General features: G+C 44.3%; 1 protein-coding gene across 1 annotated transcript in view; it reads left to right on the top strand.

The window, feature by feature from the left end:
- The first annotated feature begins 3,610 nt into the window (after window positions 1-3,610).
- Window positions 3,611-23,996, top strand: part of TEP1 (telomerase associated protein 1) — a 36,252-nt gene continuing 15,866 nt past the window's right edge. The window contains 23 exon segments of the mRNA XM_033108989.1: window positions 3,611-3,742; window positions 7,175-7,764; window positions 8,886-9,068; window positions 9,374-9,508; window positions 10,252-10,413; window positions 10,827-10,991; window positions 11,301-11,378; window positions 12,531-12,572; window positions 12,574-12,630; window positions 12,632-12,657; window positions 12,876-13,033; window positions 15,556-15,618; window positions 15,621-15,664; window positions 16,196-16,286; window positions 16,515-16,704; window positions 19,262-19,430; window positions 19,923-20,081; window positions 20,252-20,329; window positions 21,111-21,241; window positions 21,566-21,625; window positions 22,515-22,673; window positions 23,352-23,528; window positions 23,741-23,861. Coding sequence (XP_032964880.1) covers window positions 7,198-7,764; window positions 8,886-9,068; window positions 9,374-9,508; window positions 10,252-10,413; window positions 10,827-10,991; window positions 11,301-11,378; window positions 12,531-12,572; window positions 12,574-12,630; window positions 12,632-12,657; window positions 12,876-13,033; window positions 15,556-15,618; window positions 15,621-15,664; window positions 16,196-16,286; window positions 16,515-16,704; window positions 19,262-19,430; window positions 19,923-20,081; window positions 20,252-20,329; window positions 21,111-21,241; window positions 21,566-21,625; window positions 22,515-22,673; window positions 23,352-23,528; window positions 23,741-23,861 — 3,015 coding nt within the window. The 5' untranslated portion in view covers window positions 3,611-3,742; window positions 7,175-7,197.

The following is a 23,996-nucleotide window of genomic DNA, read 5'->3' as shown; positions in this document are numbered from 1 at the left end:
AATTGTCCAGTGAGAAGTGAATGAGCAGTTAGGGAAGTGATAACCATCGGTCTCCAACTGCTAAAATGGGGCTAGCAAACAATGGGCAGGATTGTTCAGGCTGTTTAGAGCCTCTAGAATCACTAGTCCATAGCATGGAACTCCTCTTGCCAGGCCCTCACAAGAAGCAGTGCTAAGGGATTATCTGATTGTAATATGTGTTCTAGTCCCTTCTCTATAGACTACCTGCTCTTTATGGATTTACCAAAAACTAAAGTTACAATGCCAGCCCCTCATCATCTAAATGCCCAGGTCCAGCAGTTCTCACAGCAGCCTCCAGAGCATACCTAGAAAGAGAGCTAGATACCTAGAGGCTAGGACTCTGATAATGAGGTTGGCTAGAGTGCCTGTCTATAATAACTTCTGTAGTTAATTTGGGTAAATTTCTATTGTGGCTACTAATCTAGAATGTTGCCATCCAAAATGGCCTCTGACCACTTTGCTCAAACATGTGTTTGCTAATATTCAAAGAGCAAGTGCTAAAATTACCTGTTTACTGAATTTTAGACAGCAGGGGTTATTAAGTGCTAATACTTTTAACAAATATCCCAATGGGGAATGGAAGTTGATATTAAATTTTTATGCAAAACAGAAGAATATAAGAGAACAATATATTAAATCTGTTCATTGTCTTGTGTCAAGGCTTCTTCCCAATACCTCTGTAGGCTGAGGAACAGGGCCATTTCTCTCATTACAAAAACCAGATACCAGTGCCCCAGAATGGGAGGGAGTACTGAATTTTATAGGTCGCCACAGTGTTTCTTTGTACTTGTTGACCCTCACCTGGGGCTGTGCAACTATCAGGGAAATGTGACTTCACTGAATACAACCCAGGGGTTGGTTTGGATGTTGATTAATTTGATGATACTAATTAATAAATATTTGTTGAATGAATGAGGGAGTGTAACCAATCCCGTGGATTTGAGTCTCCTTGTCCAGGCAGATACATATGCCACAGAGGTTGGCATCTATCTCAGCAACCTACTTCCCAAGATGAGCAATTCTACTACCTGAAACTATTGCACAGTTATATCATGTTAGGAATTGGGTGATTTAGAAAGTTTAAGGAGAGTAGGATGACAACAATGTAATCTGATGTAAACTAGCCTTAAACATTGCAGGTTTGGTGTTCCAGTCATCTAATGCTGCTTAACAAAATGGCCCCAAACCTAGTGACTTCAAACAACAACCATTTTACTATATTTCTCATGATCTTATGTGCATTGGTTTCACTTAAATTTAGGCAGGATTCAGCTAGATGATTCTTCTGTTCCATATTTTTGATGGAAATTACTTGGTTGTATTCAACTGGTAGATGGGCTGGTCTGGAGGGCCCAATACAGCTTTGTTCACATATCTGGTGCCCTGGTGAGGTTGGCTGGAAAGCCGAGCTCAGCTGAGATGGTTAAGTGCAACACCTATACATGGCCTCTTCAGCATGGCAGTCTAAGGGTATGTTAATTGGACTTGACAGTTCAGGGATCCGAGATGGAATAGTCCAGAGTCCTGAGTGGAAGGTGCAAGAAGGTTCTTTGATCTTGCCTCAGAAGCTCCAGAATGTCACTTCTGCCACATATACTGGTCAAGCAAGTCACTAAGTCAGTACAGATTCAAGAAATGAGAAATCAGACCCCACTCCTCAATGGGAGTAGAAGAAAAGAATTTGTGGCTCACTTCAATCTATCGTTTCTGATAAGGGAGACTAGTCAGGGCAGGATGGCTCACAGTGGGAAAGAGCTTGAAGAAAGATGTTAGTAAATGTCAACAGACCAGAGACCAAATGTGGGGGTGTTCTGAGCCAGAGGAATCAGAAGGGAGAAGGCCCTGAAGCTCACGTAACCTGCTGATTGGCTTCTGCAGCTTTCAGATGGCCCAGAAGGGCTCTTCTGGGATGTCAGGTGCTACCAAGTAAGTGCTTGCCCATATAGCATAACTTGTGTGATGCTTTGAAGTTGGCAGTGGTTAGACTGAACAGAAACACAAGCTGTGACTCTAAAGCTGTGAATTATTCAAAGGGGAAAAAAATCTGGTGGAACCAATTGTCTTTATATTCCTCAGACTCTCACTCCCTTCTCCATTTCTTATCAGAAGACTGCCCTTCCCAGTTCAAAGTCTGTCCCCTCCAGGAAGCCGCTCAAGGTCCCTCCCTCACATAACCCTGTAGTTCATTCCTTAGTGGAACATAGCACTTCTCATAATCCACCTTGCATTTTTGTGACTTCTGCATATGTCTGTCTCCTTCATGATAAGAAGCCTTCAGAAGAAGGCATGTTTTATATATTTTACACACTATCCTTCACACTTGATAGGTGCTTAGCAAATGTTTGTTGAATCAAAGTGGGGGAGGACAAGAAGTGTGCAAGGAAACTGATCAGAAGAGGTGAGCAATTTTAATAGCTGGTAAGGCCCTTAAGAGAAACTTCTAAGGGCTGAGGGGATGGCACTCCTTTGCCCCCAGAAAGGAATCAGTCTTGAACACTGAACTCATCAGTTGGACAATGCAGCTCAATGCCACTGATCAACAATTAGAGGTGTAGGCTGTATATGGAGGAGAAAGTGAGCCATCCTTTAAGAACTTAGAAATAAGAAAAATAAGATAACTCCATGAGAGTTATCCCAGTGGGGAAAAGGATGCCTCCTCAGCTCTGGTATAGTTATTTGTTTGGCAAAACTCCTCTGGTTTAATCAGACAGTAGTCTGAAGAAAAATTTCTTAAACTCAAGAGAGCGGCTAGTTTAGAAAAGTAGTACTCAAAGAAACAAATATTGGCAATATGCATTTAGCACTGTCCCTGGGAAAGAAAAGCTGAATTTGGAGTTTGTAAATATCTTGTCAGTTGAGAGATTTTTCAGTATTACAAGACAGAGGTGGTTTATCTGGATATTTTCCAGAAGACAGATAATCTGTTTTATACGAGGTAAACATATTTCTTCTGCTATCTCTTTGACCCTGCTCTTTTACGAAATAGCACTAGCATTACTATCCTGAAGGTCACTAGTCTCTTCCCTCAGCCTGATCCCACCTTCGGGGAAATAGTTCTGCCTTAACCATTCAGCATGGCTCCAAACAGATTTTTTGTAATCCACGGATTTCCCCCAGAAGTTGTATGGGCTGCTCTCAGTTCTCCCTGCCTTAATTGTTCCATATCTACACCTAGTTACAGGCCATTACTTTAGACTGTCTCCTTTTAATTGTATTTTCAGAAAGTAACTTTAGGATGCATTAAGAGTCCAATATCTTTGACACTAGGAAAAAGGTGTTCAGATAAGCAGCGAACATGCTAAAATCCTTTTCAAGAACCTGCGTTCCAAGATGTAACAGGAGAAAGGAGAGGAAATTTAGTAAAAAGGGAGACTTTGGTAGAGGGGGAAGCCTGAGGGGCAGGAGAAAGGAAAACCAGGTTGAGAAAAAACAAGGGGTACCAAACACAGGCCCCAGAAAAGGCTACAATATCCTCGGCCTTCGCACCGCCAGCCCAGCACGGGCCCTGCCCGCCGACGGCCCGGGCCCCAGCAGCGGCGGGGCCCAGCCCGCATCTCCGCCGCCGAGCAGTCCTCGCCCCACGCCCCGCCCGGCTCCTCCTCCCGCTCCCGCTCTTCCCAGCAGCCGAGCCCAGAGCCCGCCTCCTGCTTCCTGCCCCGGAGAACCGAGAAGGGCCGCGTCAGACAACCCTCTTCTCCAGCCCCGGAGTGTCCGAGCGCAGGTAGAAACATCCCTGGCCCGGGGTCGGGGGCCCTGCGCTCGGCAGCCGAGAGCCGGTGGGAAGGGCCGCGTGCGGCCGAGACTCAGGCGGGACGAACGCCGGGGGGTCTGTCAGCCCGGCTCCTGCCTGTAGCTCCTGGAGCATGTGTGTGTGTGTGCGTGGAAGGAAAACGGAGCAGGGCAGATGAGAAAGCCAGCGGAGAAGGAGGGGGCAGGGCGTGGAAGGACACCGGAAGGGGAAGGGAGAGACCAAGTGAGAATGAGTCTCTTACTTCCCTGGTGTGTGTGCTCCTTAGGGGAGAGGAGCTGCCACAAACAGCGGTGGTCTGAGCGCTGTTTGTAGTCAGGAAACCCGAGTTGTGCTTAACACAATAGAGTATCAACAGCCACTTAAAAGTGATGGTGGGGATTAATGTGTCAATTTGGCAAGGTCTTCAAGACATACTAAGTGCAGAGCAGTGTCTAAAGTAATGACCCTCTTCGTGTAAAGCGAAGTACAGAAAAGGTGGTGGTGGAAGAGACATATACATTTATTTGTATATGCATAGAAAGTGTCTGAAACTGTTCAATGTAAAACTGTTAGCAGTGGTTATCCCTGGAGAATGGAGCTAGAGATGTGGGGCGGGGACTTTTTGTTTGTAGTTTGCAGGTGAATCTCCCTCACAAACTCCAGAGTGCAAAAAAATATTTAACTGTATTTTTCTGTTAACTTAATTTTTGTTCTGAGATTAAAAAACAAAATCTTGAGTTAATTCTGAGATTTCCCCACTCTTTCCTCTGGTGGCTTATATAGTGCAAAGACATGAAAGAAGTGTGCAGGGCACAGAGGTCCATCATTCTCTTTTTGTTGTTTTCTCTTTCTTAAGTTTACTGGGGAATATTGGGGAACAGTGTGTTTCTCCAGGGCCCATCAGCTCCAAGTTGTTGTCCTTCAAACTAGTTGTGGAGGGCGCAGCTCAGCTCCAAATCCAGTTGCCAGTTTTTCAATGGGTGGGAGGGGGGGTGCAGCCCACCATCCCATGCGGGAATTGAACCAGCGACCTTGTTGTTCAGAGCTCGCTCTAACCAACTGAGCCATGTGGACACGTGGGTTGTCAGTCCATTCAGGTTTTCTTGAAAGTATTCTACATCCCTGTCCACAAGCTGTTTGCATTAAGGTTTAAAGTGATTGATTTAACAACATCCTTATTCCTAAAATACTTAAATGTAAATAGGAAATAAGCATTTGCCCAAATAATAAGTAAATACATTCCTAATGATATAAGTTCAAGAACTCTGTCAGGCAGAGTTTCTTAATTTGCAGTTAATGGAGATTCTGAGATCCATGGATGGACTCCCTGGAAAATGGAGTGCAAAACAGTATATACTCATGTTTTCTGAGTAAAAAGCTCAACAGCTTTCACTAGATTCCCAAAAGCCTCTAAAACCCACCTCTGTAAAAACAGTAGTGAACAAGGCCAGAAGGGTCTCTGTCCCAGGAACTTAATGGGATGAAAGACAAATAAACAGGCAGTTATAATACAGACAATGTGTCCTATGATAGAGAAGATACGGGGTTTGAGAACATAGGGCTACCTAAACTAGACTGGCGCCGGGTGTCAGCAAAGGTTCCTTGAGGCCTGCAGAGTGAGAGGAAAGTAGAATTTGGCCTGGTAAAGGAGGTGGTCTTGGTACAAGGACGAGTGTTTCCAGGCATCTGCCTGTGCAAAGATCCAGAGTCGAGAGCTACCTTGGCAGTTCATAAGCCTGAAAAGAGTTGGATAGTTTGAAGCTTAGATTTAGATGGGAGTGGCAGTAGATGAGGCTGGGAGGTGATCAGAAGCCAGGTTATGTGTGTGGTGCTGATCATACAGAGGCAAACAGGACAAAGGAACCCTGACCCACAGGTAGTTCTGTTTTAGTAAGGAGAAACAGTGAACAGGTCAGCAAATAAGCAAACAAGAAATTTTTTATCACGACAAACATGATGTAGCAAGTGGTGGCTGGGGGTATGTATTGGGGAGCTCCTTTAGATAGATCTACATACTGCATGCATATGCATTGGAGGGGTTCAACAAAGGTGATGGCAGGCAGAATGGAGAGAATTGGATAGATTAGAGAGACACTGTCGATAGGATTTGCTCCTTTACTGGGTGATAACAACTAGCAATAGATTCCATTTATTGAACACTTACTAAGCTCCAGGCACTGCTCTAAGTGCTTAATATATTTTCTCTCATTTATTCCTATAACAACTCTGGGCGGGGAGACATTTATTTCAGTTTTGTAGATGAGGAAACTGAGGCACAAAGAGTTTACGTAACTAGCCCAAGGTCCCAGGTGGATTCAGGGTCCCGACGATTTAACTCAAATCTATTTCACTTCAAATCCCTGTAAGTAGAGGGGGCAAAAGAGGAGGGAGGGATTTGGGGAAGATGTAGGAGTGGGAGAAAGATGACACATTTGGGATGTATGGAGTTTCGCGTACCTTTGAATCATCCAAATGGAGATGTCCAACAGGAAAATGGATAAATGAGTATGAAGTTCAGACAAGATCTACGTCAAGCAATAAATTTGTGAGTTGCCAGCGGTAGAAATGTTATTCGGAGCCGCAGAATAGGTGAGACTATGCTGGGAAGGTATGTAGAATGATTAGAAGAGAACTCTTAAGGAGCATTAATATTCAAAGAATGGCAGAGAAGGAACCATCAAGAAGGTGTGGTCAGAACTGTAAGAGGAAATCCAGGGGAGTAGCACCATGGAAGCCAAAGGAAAAGAGAGTTTCAGTGAGAGAGTGATCAACAATATCATATTCTACTTGAGAGATGAAGTATGATAAGGGCCCAGGCATTTCTCTTTTTGTAGAAGTAAGAATTCCATTAGTAATCTAAGAGGAACAGGCTTGGAGGAATAGTGGGCACAGAATCCCATTGAGTTGGTTGAAGAGTGAGTAGGAGCAAGGAAGTTGAGGTGGTGAATGTAGACAGCTTGATCAAAATGTTTGTTTCTCTGGAGCTAAGAATCCAGAGTCTAGGTTACAAGTGAGGCTCCTGTACTAAGTTGGGGTCACACCTGTGGTCCTGGGGGGCTCCTTTACCCCTTCATGAGAAGACCCTTCCTTGCTTCCTTCCTTCCTCCCTCCCTTCCTCCTCCTCCTCTCCTCCTCCTCCTCCTCCTTCTTCTCTCTCTCTCTCTCTCTCTCTCTCTCTCTTTAACTTCTCTTAAGCTTTTGCCTTATCTTTCCCTACTCTCTCCTTTAGAATACTCCCTGTATTCTCTGTAGAACACTCCCTGAATACATCCTTATAATGAACCTAGTCTTGGAAAAAGAAACACTGGTTCTCTGCCTGCAGGTCACTGGCATTACCAGGGGGCTCTGGGAAAGATATACTCCCTGTGTAAATGCGCTCCCAGTGCAGCCAAGTGCTCATCATCTGTCTTTCTCTCCTTCTAGGATATATTGGTTGGGCTCCAGCCATGGAAAAACTCCATGGGCGTGTGTCTGCCCACCTGGACATTCTCTCCTTGGAGAACCGGTGCTTGGCCGCACTTCCTGACCTGAAGATTGTGGAGAAACCACATGAGCATGCGTCTGCCCACCAGGACATCCTCTCCTTGGAGAACCGGTGCCTGGCCACACTTCCTGACCTTAAGACCATGGAGAAACCACATGGGCACACGTCTGCCCACCTGGACATCCTCTCCTTGGAGAACCGGTGCTTGGCCACACTTCCTGACCTGAAGACCATGGAGAAACCACATGGGCACGCATCTGCCCACCTGGACATCCTCTCCTTGGAGAACCGGTGCCTGGCCACACTCCCCGTTCTAAAGAGCACTGTGTCTGCCAGCCCCTTGCTCCCGTGTCTCCAGTTACCTCACCTGGTGCAAGCCGATCTGTGCAGCCTGAACACCAGCAACTACCTGTTCTCTGGGCCACCAACCTGGAGGGCTCAGAGCCTCTCTGAGGGACTAGGCCTTCTGACCTGCCCCAGGGCCCTGAAACCCACCTTTGCCACAGAGAGAGCTCAGGAAACAGCTTTGGTAATAGCTCCAGGCATTTGTCTTGACTCCAGTCATGTCTGTCGGATGCTCTAGTCCCTAACGTTCAGTGCCATAGCGTCTCTCTGTGCTGCTCTGTGTCTTGTACCTTCTCTCCTCAAATCCTCTTCCCGAGGTGCCCTTTACTTCAGGGCTGTCTTCATCAGCACATTACTCTTATTGCATATCTGATTCAGAGGTTCTGGACAATAGAGCAAAATTAGCCCCTGTCCTTAGAAAGCCTCTGCAGGAGGAAAGCCAGCAGGCTATTGCAGTAGCAGAGTTTATCAAGTACTTTGAAATCTTGCATCAGGCAGGAGACACATCTGCTGTACCCTGGCCCACTCTCCTATATGTTCTTGTACAAACACATGTCCTTATACACACATGTCCTTATACACACATATATGAGCACATGTAGGATACAGGTCAGAGTTGGAGACAAACACACCTCGGGATTTGGACTGAAGTAAAGGCTAATCTGAGCTCTGTACTGTCTCTGCCAATTACAAGCCATACAACCTTGGGCAAGACTCTTAAACTTATGAAGCTTTAATTTCCTCACATTTGAAAGGAGGTCAGTGAAAGTCTACCTCACAGGGTCATTGTCAGGATTACAGCTACTGCCATCTTACATTTATTAGGGCTTTGCAATTTGCTAAGACTCATACATGTACTATCCCATTTAGTCTTCTAACGGCCCCATCAGGTAGGTGGTGGGGAATGAGGAAGCTGCGGTTCAGAGGTTAAGCAGCCCAAGGTTGCTGGGGGATTCACCTGGGATGTGGCCCTTTTTCTTCTGACTCCAAAGTATTTTAATAGCATCATAGGAGGTGTGTTATGGGGGGCGCCAGGCTCCTAGGCTGTGATGTCAACAAAGAGATGAAAAGCAAGGGGAAGATCATGAAGCATCTGAGCAAAGGTTGTGTCAGGAAAGATGGTGTGTGTGACGGTAAGATCCCTACATCAGACAGGATAGATCAGTACTGGGTGTGAAGGGAAAGGAGTTTAGGTGCTAGAAGACAGATGTGGACTCTTCCTCCACCTGGGAGCTGCCTTCAGATCTGTCTGTATTTGAGGGGCTGTAGGCGCATGCTGTGATTAATAACTGCCACTATCCCCAGGGTCACCGGTCCTCTTCAGAAAAGAAAAAGCCAGAAGAGAAGGAATGGGCAGAGGCTCAGATGCCTTTTTATAGTCTAAGCTTGGGAGAGGAGGAGATGGAGGAGGAGCTGGCCCTGAAGCTCACCCATGGGGACTCTGAATCTTGTCCTGAGCTCACTGACCAGGTCCTTCAGGAAAAGAAGGTAAAAGTTCCAGAGTGGGGGAGAGGTGATGGTGGTGGAGGGAAGGGTGTCGGGTGGGTGGGAGGAGTGGTGCCCAAAGGCTGAGCCAGATCCCCTCCACAGACAGAAGGGGAAGGAAGGGGCATTACCCAGCTCTTATTTCTCACTCCCTAGTGCCCTTTTCCAACTTCTCAGTTGGACAAACATCTTCCTGAATTGGGGTCCATTCTCTCTGTCCTTGATTTTGTAAGTTGGCCTGAGTAGATGCTGAAGTTGGTCCTTATTAGCTCTTTTCTCGTTCCTTCCCTCTCTTTCCTAATTCCCAGATGGCTCTAATGAGCTTGCTGTGCTCTACTGTGGCATCAAAGGTAAACATGAAAGATGCAGCCGACCCTACCAAGACTTCCCTCCTGGAAGTCTGTAATGAACTTGGTCCCTTGGAGCCTGAGTTTATCCTCAAGGTATTGTGGCATGAAGGAGGGGATGAGAGTGGGAAGCTAGGGAATGTGCTTATGGTATGTGAGGGGATGGTGACTAGATTCATGCTGCAGGTAGAAGGAGCTTCAGTTAGGAAGGCAGTAGGGTGCCCAGGTGAGTCTGTGGCTTGGTCCCTGCTCCCTTTGAGGAGTGGGGAAGGTGGGATTTGGAAGGAGTATACCAAGGTTTGCTTGTTTAGCAAGTGCACAGCTAAGTATACAGTGCTAGGCCTTGGGCGTCATACCCACAGAGAACGAAACATCATGTGGCTCTTTAAGGAGCTTATGGTATTGTTAATTCAGCAAAACACTCCCAAGTATTATGTAAATGCAAAGGGTATAGTAGGTAGTAAATGTTTCAGAAGCAAAGAAGAGGGGATAAATGTTTTCTATGAGGCTTTGAAAGATGGCAGGTTTAATTAGCACTTTGAACCCTGGGTTGGTCTTGATAGATGTTGGTGGTAGGAGGTCTTCCAAAGAGGAAAGGGCCTGGTTGACTTGGGAGGTGATCAGTAGACTCAGGAGAAGACATGGTGCAAAGATGGATACGGGCTGGATTATGGAGGACTTAGAATGCAAAGCCAAGAGGCTTAGACTTTATAGTTTACAGGCAATATGGAGGGCTCAGGAAAGGTTTTATGCAGGTGGGCTAGATAAGAAGTTAGTTTAGGGCGTGAAGCTCTGGGAGAAGTGGCTGAGATGCCAACGCTCCCCACCTTGTGCCCTAGGCATCTCTGTATGCCAGGCAGCAGCTGAATGTCCGGGATGTGGCCAACCAGGTCTTGGCCATTGCTGCCTTCTTGCCAGTCTGCCGTCCCCACCTGCGACGATATTTCTGTGCCATTGTTCAGCTACCTTCTGACTGGATCCAGGTAGCCGAGTTCTACCAGGTATGGCACCCACTTCCCTGGGCTTTGGCCCTCACTTGGTTCCCTCTCCTTTGCTCACTGCATCCCTGGAGGAAATTCTAAGTTTGGTTCCCCCCAGCTGTCCTCAACCTTGGTGCCCAGACAGGATAGCATCTCACTGTACCAGTCTGGGTTGCCCAAAGGGGAGAATACGATTGAGAAGAACACAGTTTGAGAAAAATCGGTCTTATTCTGTACCTCGTATTTACAGTGAAGCAAACAGAACCATAGAGGTCTACTGACTAACCTGGTATCGCAGAAACTATCATTTTAGAGCTGGGGCTGGGAACTCGCCTCCTATTCTATGCTCTCATTCACCCCATGAAGGGTCTTGTTTTGTTTTGGAGCATTCGTTTGGAATTTCTCTCCTGGTGGTCTCTTCTGTCTCTCTGCAGAGCCTGGCTGAAAGAGAGGAGAACAAGCTGGTACCCCTGTCCTGCCTGCCTGCGTGCTGCTATGACGGACAAATTTGCCCCAGTTTGATGAGTACCAGCTGGCCAAGTACAACCCTCGGAAGCACCGGGCCAAGAAGCCGCGTCCGCCGGTCCCCTCGCCCTCCAGTCAGTCCCTGCCTCAACCCTGATCGTTTACAGCCCAGGTCCCTTTTCTCTGGAAAGGGAGGGACAAAGGAATATGCTGACGCTGGGGTATCCCACACCAAGCGTCTGGCATGTGTCTACTACCAGGAAAAAAAGAAGTCAGAAAAATACAAAGGAGCTGGATAGAGCTCAGGGAGCAGAGAGGGCAGGGCTGCTTCTTTCCTGTCTGGCTTCCTTTTTGGTAGAGATGGGCCTTTGGGGCTCTCGGAATGGATCTCTCCAGGGACAACCTCCTTTCCCTTTTTGAAACTGCTTCTCTTGTCCCTACAGAGGACGAAGCGTCCATTTTCTAAGACACAGCGATATTTGCCAAAGTACCTTCAACATCTTAAAGATGAACAGAAGAAGGTGAGTGCCTTGTTCTGGGGTTCTATACTTGCATGTACGATTTTTTCTCAACTGATATTTAGAAATGGAATTCCCATTTGGTTTAGAATATTACTAATAATGAGTGTGGTAGGGCACATGCCAATTTCCCCTCTAGGGAATCTCAGCTGTGGTTATGGGGTCAGGTTTTGAGAACACTGGGAAAGGCTCTCTTTTTTTTTTCCATTTCACTCTCCTTGGTATTACTTTACTGACAGATGGCGTGTCCAGCTGGATAAATGAGTTAAAGACATGAAATATCTACCTTCCATAGGAAGTTTTAAAAACAAATTTAACACGTTGTTTTTACATTAATGACAAATAAGGCATTGAATTAAGTGGTTAAGAGCATAGAATCTGCATTCAGACCACTTGGGTTTGAATCCCACCGCCACCAGCACTTTGGGGGCTATGTAACTTTGGCCAAATGATTGATCCTATCTTGCCTGAGTTTCCTCAGATATAAAATGAGGATAATACCAGTACCTACTTCATTGGGTTTTTGTGAAGCTTAAATCAGTTATTGTATTTCAAGTATTTCTAACAATACCGGGCACTAAGTGATAGCTATCACCATCATATCATTAAAATAGATTATTAGGAAAATATATATTAGCATGACAAGAAATACATTCTAAGTTGGTCAGGTGATCTTTTCATTCTATGAATATGTCCTGAACTTAGCTCTTCTGCCATAGAAGATTCTGGAAGCCAACTTGTTTAGTTTTTTAACTCCTCACAGCCTGCATTGTTCTGATGCCTCCATTGACTTGTTCCAAGTCTCAGAGATCTAAATAAGAGCTGCTTTTCTCTTTCCTTTCCTCTAAGAACAGATGTTCTCTGTTCATTCTACCCCTATCTTGTTTTTCACAAGCCAATGATCCCATTTACCATGGATAGTTTAATCTTGTGTAAATGAAACACAGTGACCCAAAAACACTGCTATTTTATGCTCACCACAGGAACTCTTGTTGCTAGAGATTTTCACCCCCGATGCCCACTCTTTGCCCAGATCCACTTTGGAGAAAGAAAATGACCTCATATGTGTAGAGTGATCTTAGGTTCAGCCTTCTGAAGAAAGTGACCATGGTTGTAGGTTAATGACCCATGTGGGGATTTGGGGATATTCCACAGTTCGAGAAGACCTATAATGCGGTGCCAGAGAAAAAAGAACCAACCAAGGTTCACCCTGAAGAAGTTGGTACAGCGACTGCATATCCAGGAGCCTGCCCAAGCACGTCCAGGCCCTGCTGGGCTACAAGTGAGAAGATACACCCTGAATGTACATTCCATCTGGGCAACCCCAGGACTTTTTCAACATCCATGGCCCCAATCTCTGTAGTTCTGACCCCAGCAACGTTAGTTTGGGCAGCCATGGCTTGTAAACATTGACTGAATGACTTCGACTGACTCACCTATTCTTTCCTGAGTTATTTGCACCTGGGTTTGAAATGATAAACTTTTCCTCCTCTGTTCCAGATACCCCTCCAACCTACAGGCCTTTTCTCGAAGTCGCCTCCCTGGGCCATGGGATTCTAATAGAGCTGGGAAGCGGATGAAGCTGTCTCGGCCAGACACCTGGGAACGGGAGCTGAGCTTGCGGGGGAACAAAGCTTCCGTCTGGGAGGAACTCATTGGTAGAGTAACCTTGACTATCTCACTCCCTTCCGCATTTATGCCTCTCCATTTTGGGCCCTTAGTAGAAGATTTCAATGGCATGATGCACTTATTCTCTTGCTTGGTAGTTGCATCACTGAAAATGATTTGACTTGCAAAGTTTGCTATTGTCCACCTAAGTGGACAGTGGTTCCTGCTTTGAGAAGCATTGGCATCATAGATAGGTTATTATGCCAGATGTGGTTAGGTGATATACAAGGCTTTATCAACACACAACAAAAGTGGCACCTTCCTTCTCTCTAATTATAATTTTATCAGTATCTGTGTAACTCATCCAAACAAAGTAGAATTGACTGGCATATGGCATAGTAGAATCTCCACAAATTCTGTATTTGAGACATGGACATTTTAGGTAATTTGTTTACATTCATTTAAAAAAGTTCAACTCGGGGAGTATCAACTTACTTTCAATCTCCTCTTTCTCTTTCTCTGTTTTTTTTTTGTTGTTAGTTTATTTTTATCTATAGAAGGCTCTTTCTATTCCATTTTGATTTCTTTTACTTCCTCTTTCATCTTTGAAAATGTAAAGTCAACTTCTTTCTGTTGAGAAACATCTAACTTTTGACTGCTTGAGGTTTGTAGACTTCATATTTTGAAGCTTCAGAAGCCCAAGTTGGCTTTTGCCTTATTTCTTTGTGAAATGCTGTTCATAGATTGTACTCAGGGGAGCCTGAATTGCTCAGCTGCTTAGCACTCCTCTCACTTTGTGGTTGTCACTGGTGGTGTACACATCAGAATCACATGGGGATTAAAGTACACACACGTGCACACAGATTCCCGACAATATCCCTCTTCCCCAATATTGATTCAACTTTGGGTGAGTAGAATAAAGAAAACTTTCACTTCCTCCTTCTGCCCCTGAAATTAAAAACTGCGATATTTTTCTTGGCTGAGACTAATGCCCATAGCCTAATCACTGGTTTCCAGGGTTTTTTTTATCATATATTGCAAAAAAATTTTTGGAATATATATATATATGTATTGTTTTTAATTTTGTACATGTACAAATAAATAATGTACTTTAAAAAAAATACATAAAATATAATTAATATATAGATATGAAAGTAAATATAAATAAATAATAGAAAATATTAAAATATATAAATATAAGTATGAAATATAAGATAAAATGTAATTAGATATGCAGACCCCTCTTTGGAGACCGCAGGCTCCTTAACTAAAAACTTTTTGTAATGAACAGTGAATTTCTCAATTTATAGGACAAATACTCAGGTTATTTTCTAGATCATAAATATGATATTGGACTTAAGTTCTTATCAAAATGATCTAAAAAAAACCTTTCATACATAGCAAAAGTTGAGAGATGACTTTACAAAGGATACAATAGTTCATCAGTTGTTATGCATCATTCATACTGTGTATACAACCTAATTTTTCTCCTCTCCTGATGAAAGCTGCTGATAATGCATGTGATGCTTGGTATATGGGTGTAGGGGCCGACAGGCCTGGCTTCTAAAGTGGTCTTAATGTACCTCTGGTACTTAGGAAAAATATCACACCTCCTACTTATGCTTACATTTATCTAAAAGATAAGAGGAAATTTTCGAATATTTATTATATGGATTGAACCCCCTCGCCTCTTATCTCATATGGTGTGTGGTTATGTGTCACACATGACACTTGAGGTTTACTGAGGAAAAGGAGGTCCACAATATGAGGGCATTGATGGTGCTCCCTCGCTTTTTTTGGTCTTACAATCATGTAACATTGCAACTTATCTTTGAATCATGATGGATTTAGAATTATTATTCAGTAGTAAGCAAACTACCCTCTAAAATTGGCATAAGCCTTAAAAGATTATGATTAAGAAACTATGTAGAAGATAATACTAATATCACAGGACAAAGGAACAATAAGAAAGTGACAGGTGAAATTGTGCTTCGTTGCAAGTCTTTTTCACCTATTCTTAAGTGAAAAATGATTAATCAGATCTTACAAGAAGTTTGGCCAGAAAACTTAAAAAGTATCAAGAAGACTATTTGAAATATGGATTTACACTCACTGTTATTAATGGTGAACCTTAAGTGTATATTGTTGCCTTGAAATATTACTAATGATTATACTACATGTATACAATTTATAAATAAACAGACGTGCCACTAGGAAGGATTTCTCTTCAGCCATCTAAAAGTTTGGAAATCATCACTCCAGATTAGAGAATACATTTTGCCAAAATTGAGCCCCAATCTCAGGGCTGGAGCCAACAGACCAAAGTGATAACATAAGTTGTTTTATTGAAACAGCCACCCAATAAACAGTGTTGTATAAATTTTCTCCAGACTCAGGCCAACCTTTTTTTTTTTTCCTTTCTAGAACTTAAACATTTGAGTGAGATAGGTCATATCTTGCCTCACTCCCTCCATCATGAATTTTCTACATGACCTCTGAACTCCTTGCTCTGTGTTTCTGACCTCTCATTCATCTTCATTGGTTTTCTCCCCCTATGCCCGACCTTCTGCAGACAATGGGAAGCTCCCATTCATGGCCATGCTTCGGAATCTGTGCAACCTGCTGCGGGTTGGAATCAGTCCCACCATCACGAGCTCGTACTGCAGAGACTCCAGCATGTGGTATGTGTGAGGGCAGGGAGCTGCATGGCCCAGCCACTGGGGGTGGGTGTGGAGATGCTGCTGCAGCTTTGGAAGCCAGGCTTTTTCTAGTGGCTGGGGAAGGTCATGGCCACCAAGCTATTTCCTTGTGGCCTATAAATAGGTATGGAGATACAGGTTAGGTTGGGGGAGATAGTTCTGGGGAATTCATCAACACTTGGAGAACTTAGAGTATAAGAATTTTCCTTTTTCTTTTCTGAGATCAGTGATTTACAGGAAGAGGCACTTCGGGTGATTTAAACTGACTTCAGAGGGAGTCTGACAGAAGAGAAGCAGCTCTCCTGTTACTTCCTCGCCTCTTTATCTACTTCTCATATTCTCATATGACGACTTTCTCTTTTCTTTAATCTCTCCTCCCTTTCTCTGTGTCTCTCTCTAATATCCGTCTTGTCTTTCCTCACCTCCCCACAAACCTAGAGTGGTTGTCTTGTACTCCTGGTCACTGAGGCCCCGAATGCCCCACACGCTCATGACCCCTCCCTTGCTTTCCAGAAATCTGTGATCCATAGTCGGCAATTTCCATTCAGGTTCCTTAATGCCCATGATTCCATCAATGACCTTGAGGCTCAACTTAAAAATAAAGGTATTATCTCTCTTCTTCCAACTCTTGTTTGTCTCTTATGTTGGAGAATAGATGAGGCAGCATGACTGTTAACTTTTAGCCTCTTGCCTTCTAGTCTCACGGTGTGGGATGGGTAGAGGTCAGACGCTTGCTAGTCACAAGGGTTGGGGTACAGGACAGGTATTGATGGGAAAAAAAGATGAGGGGATAGAAGCTGCTTGACTCAGATACTTACCTGTCACCACACAGCATTGCCATTTCCTTGCAACACACAACTGATGAGGCGGATAATGATTAGAAATTCAAGAAATGGCAAGAGGCGAGCCAAATGGCAGAGAGAGCTCTGCAACTTAAGTCGTCGGGAACTTCGGGCAGCAATGATGATGCCTGTGATGTATGAGCAACTCAAGCGGGAGAAGCTGAAAATACACAGGACCAGGTGTGTGTGCGCGCGTGCGCGTGCTACCTGGGAGCAAAGAGTGGGCATCAAGAGGTACCCTGACAGGGTTTGGGAGCCATCTGGGAACCTCAACTTTTATTCTGTAAAGACATGTTTGTCAGTCATCCCAATGGCTCAGACTTGTCTGGTTGCAATCGTCTCTTTCACAGCAAACCTTATCTTTAACATTGTCTTATAGAGAGAGCATGAAACAAAATCTGTGTTTGGGTCTCTGCTCTATTCTCTGTGATTGTTTTATTGGTTTCCGTGGATTCCGGGACTTTGTGTAGCATCTCCCTTTCTCTTTGTGCATGTTAGTGTTTTCTCTGCTTCTGCTCTGGTTCATGGTTTTCTTTCTTTTTCTTCTCTGTGATAATGTTTGTTTTTGTTTTTCTCTCTCTGTATTTTCTGACCCATTTACTTTCCTTTTTTCTTTTGACTCATGTAGTTATCAAGTAGGTTCAAACACAGACAAAACCTGTTCTGTAAGCTTAATGAAGGCCCAGCACCCTGTCCTTTCAGATGCTTCAACAGTATCTTCATTCATTTTCATTCAAGGCAAAGGCAGGGCTCATCTGACTTTCTGGTAGACCTCAGTGGCCAGGAATGTCCTGAATCAGAGATCAGTGGCTGAACACAGGGCAATTAAGAATCAAGCCTAAGCTATAGTCCAAACAGTACGCCTTTGCTGGCCAGTAAGGTAGCTAGCCACCAGCCACATGTGGCTGCCTAGCACTTGAAATGTGGCTGAGATATGCTGGATTTAAGCACAGCATGAAAAAGCATCTCATTCATAATTTAAAATATATCATTTATAATTTTGTATTAATTGAATGTTAAAATGAAAATATTTTTATATATTAGATTAAAAGTAATATTAAATTAATTTCCTGTTTCTTTTTACTTTTATTTAATTTTTATTTTTTAAAACTTTTATTTATTTAAGTGTGTTTTTCCAGGACTCATCAGCTCCAAGTCAAGTAGTTTTTTCAATCTAGTTGTGGAGGGCGTAGCTCAGTGGCCCATGTGGGGATTGAACCGGCAACCTTGTTGTTAAGAGCACCGAGCTCTAACCAACTGAGCTAACTGGCCACCCTCTTTCTACTTCTACTGTGGCTACCAGAATATTTTAAATTACATGTGTAATTTTAATTTAATTTCATTAATTGTATTTTAATTCTGTTGGGTAGCACTGATTGAAATTACTGAATTCTGTAGATTAAAAATTATGAAAAATAGTATAATGGACTCCCATGAGACTGTTAGCCATATTCAGTGATTATCTACATTTTACCACACTTCCTTTTCTGATCCCTTTCTTCTTTTTCTTTTTCCTTTTTTTGAAGATGTTTTTCAAAGCAAATGTCAAATAACATGACACATTTTATTTTACTTCTCAGGTGTCTCTTGAAACAGACATTTTCTTATATAATCAGAATGTCAATATACTTAACAAAACCTGAAAAAAAATTCCTTGGTGTTATCATTTATTATCTGGTTCATATTAAAAATTTTCATCTTTCTCAAAAATACTATTTCACAGTTTTATTCAAATCAGGATCGAAACTAGGCATCCACATTACATTTGGTTATTAAGTCTCTTAAATCTCTTTTAATCTTTTAATTGTTTTCATCTCCATTGACTTGCTATGGAAACCAGGTTCAAGGGCCCCATATTGAACCAAGTTCAAGGGCCCCAAATGTCCCATATTCTAGATTTGTCTACTTCCCTGTGGTGTCATCTAACTTATTTCTCTATTGCATGAACCCTAGGCATTAAACCCAAAGGCTTAAATAATTCAGATTTAACTTTTTTTTCTAAGAATATTTCATAGGTGATCCTTTGTACACTAGGAGTGAGACCATCAGACTTTTTTGCTTCCTGATAAGAGACAGGATCAGAAGGCCCAACAAGTCTGGTAGTCTCAATCCTACTGATGATAAGATTGATTAGTGCTCTTTGGGGATGACAGCTTGATCTCTCCACTGTACACTTAATGGTTCATCCATTGATGATCTTTCTCTGAACCAATTGTTTCATTAGCAATTGCAGAATGGGGATTTTCTGTCATACCCCATGTTTATTAGCTGGAATTCTAAAAAAGAACCTCTCTCATCAACTAAAGCTATTTAGTTACCCTGTAATAGAGATTGTACTGGAAAGGTGGGATGAATGCTCAGTTCTTTTCTCGTTAATGGCCAGTTTTCAGAGTAAGGAAGTAGTACTTTTTCTTTAAAATACATTTTAAATATGTGTAGCAGTTAAATTTTACCTCATGAAGCAAATATGGATTGATGTGTTAAGCATGGCAAGTGATGTCAGAGAGTGGGTGTACAGATGACTTCTCTCCTGCCGTGAGAATGGATTAGGAGGCTCCTGTAGAATTCAGGCCAAGGGAAGCTCTGCCCCAGTCTTCTCTACTGGCCTTGGAGGCAGGGTGTGGGAGGGGGGTGAAGACTCACTACTTAAGTGGCAAGTTCTCATATTTCTATCTACCTTAAAGTGGCAAACAGAGAAGCCCCTGAGCCCTTTTGTCTGTGTCTTTCCTGCCTGCAGACAGTGGAAATACGACAGTGAGATGCTGGCTCGGTATCGACAGGCGCTGGAGATAGCCGTGGACCTCTCTGTGAAGCACAGCCTGCCCCCACTGCCGGGCCGCACCCTCTTGGTCTATCTGACAGATGCAAATGCAGACAAGCTGTGTCCCAAGAGCAACCCAGAAGGGGTAAAAAAATAAAAAGTGGGAGGTTGGTAGGATGCTGGGGATCCTGAGAGGCATCCTCTTTGTAGATTGGTTCTCACAAGCAAGCATGTGCAAGCAAGCAAGCAGCTGAAGTAAATGACATGTTTTGCTTCCCAGTAGCAGACCTTGGTCCCTAGGGACATTTCCTAGACTGTGGCCTCAAGTCTGTTCATGGATGATAATACTAGCATTTCACATTTGGCTGGTACTAAGTCTTCTTTAAATTTCCATCACCAAAATAATTCAATTTTATCTCCCTACATCTCAGTGCTGAATTTGGGCAGGGATTCGGGCCACTCTCCACCTCCCTCTCCTGCAGCTTCTTCCTAAGGGCTGCTGAAGCTGTCCCATCCTAACTGGGGATTTTGTCCCTTTTCCCCAACCTGTGGAGGTATTTGGCCTTCCCGGGTGGATAGGCAAGAGTGGATTTGAAAGTAGGGGAGACTTATTTCACCCTGATGCTTGTCCAATCAGCCTCCCTTGAACTATGTGCTGCTGTTGATTGGAATGATGATTGCGCGGGCAGAGCACGTGGATCTCTTGCTCTGTGGCAGAGACGCTCTGAAGACTGCCGTGATTAAGGCAGAAGCAGGTATCTTGAAGACTGCCATCGAACTCCAGGCTCAAGTCCAGGTCAGTCACCCACCCCCACCATGCAAAAATAATGAAGGGACACAGACCTGGGAACAGCCTGCAGAATCAGGAAAGGCTTGGATAGACACAGTTCTGAAGATTTCCCAAGCACACTATGGTGTTTGTTAACTTACCCAGGCAACCACATAACATGAGCCTCTTTCCTTTAGGAGTTGGATGAAAAGTACGAAGACCCCCTATATACTTTTGGGAAGTACTTGCTGTCTCTGGCTGTCCAACGAGTTCCCGTGAGTACTTCCCAGTCCCTGAGAAACCCTCCCCTCCCCCACATTTTCCTCCACAACTGATGTATCTCATTTTTCAAGGCTAACCTTTCAAACTATGTATAGTACACAGATCAGCTCCCTGCTGACTGCACCCTCCTGCCCAGTACTGTGCTAGTGAATGTTCAACAACCAGCAATCTGGGAAAACAAGTCTCAGTTAAAAGCATTTGGTAGTTTCCATGGTGTAAACGCTCCTTCCATGTCTGATTTCAAGCTGATTTCATGATGTCAGTGAACGCAGAGTTGGGAAGAGATGCACCATATCACATCATTGTATAGTCTTTCCACAACACAGATCAAGTAGATGTAAGAGCAGGACTAGATAATGGTAAAATGTTGTAAAATAATTAGAAAGTGAGGAGTTTTGAGTATTTATTATCTTTGTTTTTAATATAATTTATTTAATTGTAAGTTTATACAATTTAATATTTAATAGTGGCCATGTTTAACAACTGGCTCACGAAATTCCTAAAAATTTGACAGTCAGCTCTTGGGAGCCTGAATGAGTCAACTACAGCACACCACTGCCTCTACCCCAACCTCCGCTTTGCTGCCCCTCCATCTAAGTCATGTGTAATGGCTGCCTCGTCCTAAGTGCTCTCAGGAGAGGCAGTTTCCATCTTGCTCAGAATTGTCCTAATTCTCCAACCCTCAGAGATCTTTTCTCTTGATGTCCTGAGCTCTTTAGCGTCTCTTTTCTCCCTCTGTTCCCTGGTCTCGACCCCTCCCCTTTTATCTTACAGGTGGACAGAGTCATCCTCTTTGGCGAGACTATGAATAACCCACTGATAAATGAGGCTAAACAGCTTTTCTGGCAGCATGTGAATTCCAAGTGCCTCTTTGTTGGTGTTCTCCTGAGAAGGACAGGTTGCATGTAAGGATGCTCAGACTCCTTGCCCAGTGCCAGAAGAGAGTAATCCATAGTTTCTATCCACCCAAAAGCTTGGGACCCTCCCACTCACCAGGCACCTCCCCATGTCTGCTTCATACTTCTGTTGCACTTCAGGTGCTAGAAACTTCTGTGATGTCTTCAGCCTAGCTCATACCCCTTTGTGAGAGTCTATCCCAGCCCTAGCTTAATACATAACTCTATTTAAAGTACAGAGGTGGGGTGTCCCTCCTAGGGTGTTAGGGGGGCAGTAATTCTGTGTTCCTAGCACTGTTTCTAATGGGCAGTGGTTTCTTCTTCCTTTGCCAGATTACAAGATTTGAATCCCAATGATGTGACACTTTCAGGTTGTACTGACGGGATACTGAAGTGAGTACAGGATGGTTACTGAAGGGGTTGGGGTCTTTGTTAGAGCATCTTTCAGGCATTACCTGTGGTCTCTACTCCATTTACTTCTTTTTTAAAGCAAGATAGTATTCCTCTTTTACAGCTGTCTAGACATAACAGCAACACAGTGTTACAGAGACCCAGGCACTTTCTATCTTATCGCTCCACCATTTTCAAATACTCTGCTTCTGTCTCTTGGTTCAAGATGGCTGCTCTAGCTCCAGCCATTATTTTTGTATTACATCTAGTAGGAAAGAAGAAAAGGGGACATGAGAGATTGCACTGTTTACTTTTAAGTGAACAACTCAAGAGTTGGTCATATCACTTCTATTCGCTCCATTCTTGATCCAGAGGCAATGCCATGCTAAATTTATTTATTTATAGCCAGATTTACAGAAATCTTTTTCCTTTGTATTTTCCCCCATGCTTAGCCTTCTTATTTACATGTTTTCTTCCCTGCCTTTTCCTTTGGATGCCATCCATTGCCCCAACTCCTATTAGGAAGCCTCATACACATTCCTCCTTCTCCAGGGAGCTTTCATGGCTGGTACAGAGCTGATCAGGCCCAGACTGGGATGGCCTTAATCTTTACACCTTCGTCCACCCCAACTGCCCCTGGCCCAGCAGAAAGCATATGATAACCATGCACAGCAGGGGGTGGCTAGAACGGGGTTCTTTTTCTTCATACCTGTGGTTCTGCATCCTCGTTTATTTTTAAGTTACATTTATTGCTTATGGTCATCTTCTTAAGGAGCTCCAGTTAACTGAGTGACCTAACCTAGCCATATCTTTGTCCCCTGCTCCCGTGGAAGACCTTCCTGATTCTGATTCTGGTATTCTGCTCTTATTTATTTTGTCACTTTTATGTCAGGTTCATTGCAGAGCGTGGGGCCTCGCGTCTTCTAGAACATGTGGGCCAAATGGACAAAATATTCAAGATTCCACCACCACCAGGAAAGACAGGGGCCCTGTCTCTCCGGCCCCTGGAAGAGAATACTCCAAGCCCTTTGTCTCCGATTTCCCAGCCTGGGTCAGTCTATGTTTCTATGCCTTGGTGAATTAATTGGGAGGGGCTGCCGTCAAAACCTGGAGAAACTCAGGTGACTGAAATTCTAGTTGTTGAGATACTGCTTGCTCTCTTCACTGAGGCATGCTTCCACTTTCCCAGGCAGGGGTTTCTCTAACACAGGAAATTGTTAGATTGTGAGCATGCCCTTTCTCTACTGGGGAAACGGGACTCAGAATGTGAGGCAGGCAGCGTACAGCCAGGGTTTAGGCAGACGGCTCAGGAGCACAGTCTCTGGTTTTCTCATCTCAGCTTTCCTAAATAGTAGCTTGAATCCTGAGCTAGTTGCTTAATTTCTTAAGCTGTAGTTTCTTGGACAGTAAAATGGAGATAATGATTGTGCTTCCCTTGCAGTGTTGTCGGGAGCCTTCCCTGGGTGAATAGTAAGTGCATAGTAATTGTTAGCTGACAAAAGAGGGGTGCATGAGAAATGGCAAGTGGGGTTTCATTTCCAGGGTTTTGTAGTTCGGGCTACGGGCAGGTTATTCTCTGGAGACCTGCTGGATACCCTCCTGCTGTCTATTATACCAGGCTCGTGCTCTGTGCTAAATGGTGATCACAGCTTTGTCTGTGGAATTAGGTTGTGGGGCTGATCCCTGGGGCTCATCCCTAGACTGAGCCCGGCCCTCTGCTTATCCTCAGATGGCGCAACGTCCGGCTTTTCATTTCCTCCACTTTCCGGGACATGCATGGGGAGCGGGACCTGCTGCTGAGGTCCGTGTTGCCAGCATTGCAGGCCCGAGTGGCCCCACATCGCATCAACCTTCACGCCATTGACCTGCGCTGGGGTGTCACTGAAGAGGAGACTCGTAGGAATAGGTGTGGGGACCACAGAGAAGAGAGGCTGGGTGAGGGGCTTGAGTGGTGGAACAGAGGGGGCAGGCTTGGGGCTGCAAGGAAGGCTGAGGGCTGAGGACAGTGGGTGCTAACAAGAACAGCCTGCCTTCATGTTGCTCAGTTGTGAGCCAGGGCCCTGGCTCCCCATTTGTGCCTGTGTTCCCTGATATGACGCCCCATAACCATGCCTGCAGACAACTGGAAGTGTGCCTCGGGGAGGTGGAGAACTCGCATCTGTTTGTGGGAATTCTGGGCTCCCGCTATGGCTACGTTCCCCCCACCTACAACCTTCCTGACCATCCTCACTTCCGCTGGGTAAGGCAAACAATGTTGGAGCAGGGCCTGGGGAGGAAACAAAGGTTGGGCAGGGGTCGGGAGAAGTCATGGTTTGTTGAGAACCCTATATACAGGTAGGTCCTTAACCCTTGAAACACAGGTGGAAGGTTCTGT

Source organism: Rhinolophus ferrumequinum, chromosome 6, assembly GCF_004115265.2.
Source record: "Rhinolophus ferrumequinum isolate MPI-CBG mRhiFer1 chromosome 6, mRhiFer1_v1.p, whole genome shotgun sequence".
NCBI lineage: Eukaryota > Metazoa > Chordata > Mammalia > Chiroptera > Rhinolophidae > Rhinolophus > Rhinolophus ferrumequinum.
This window is presented reverse-complemented; position numbering and strand designations above follow the sequence as displayed.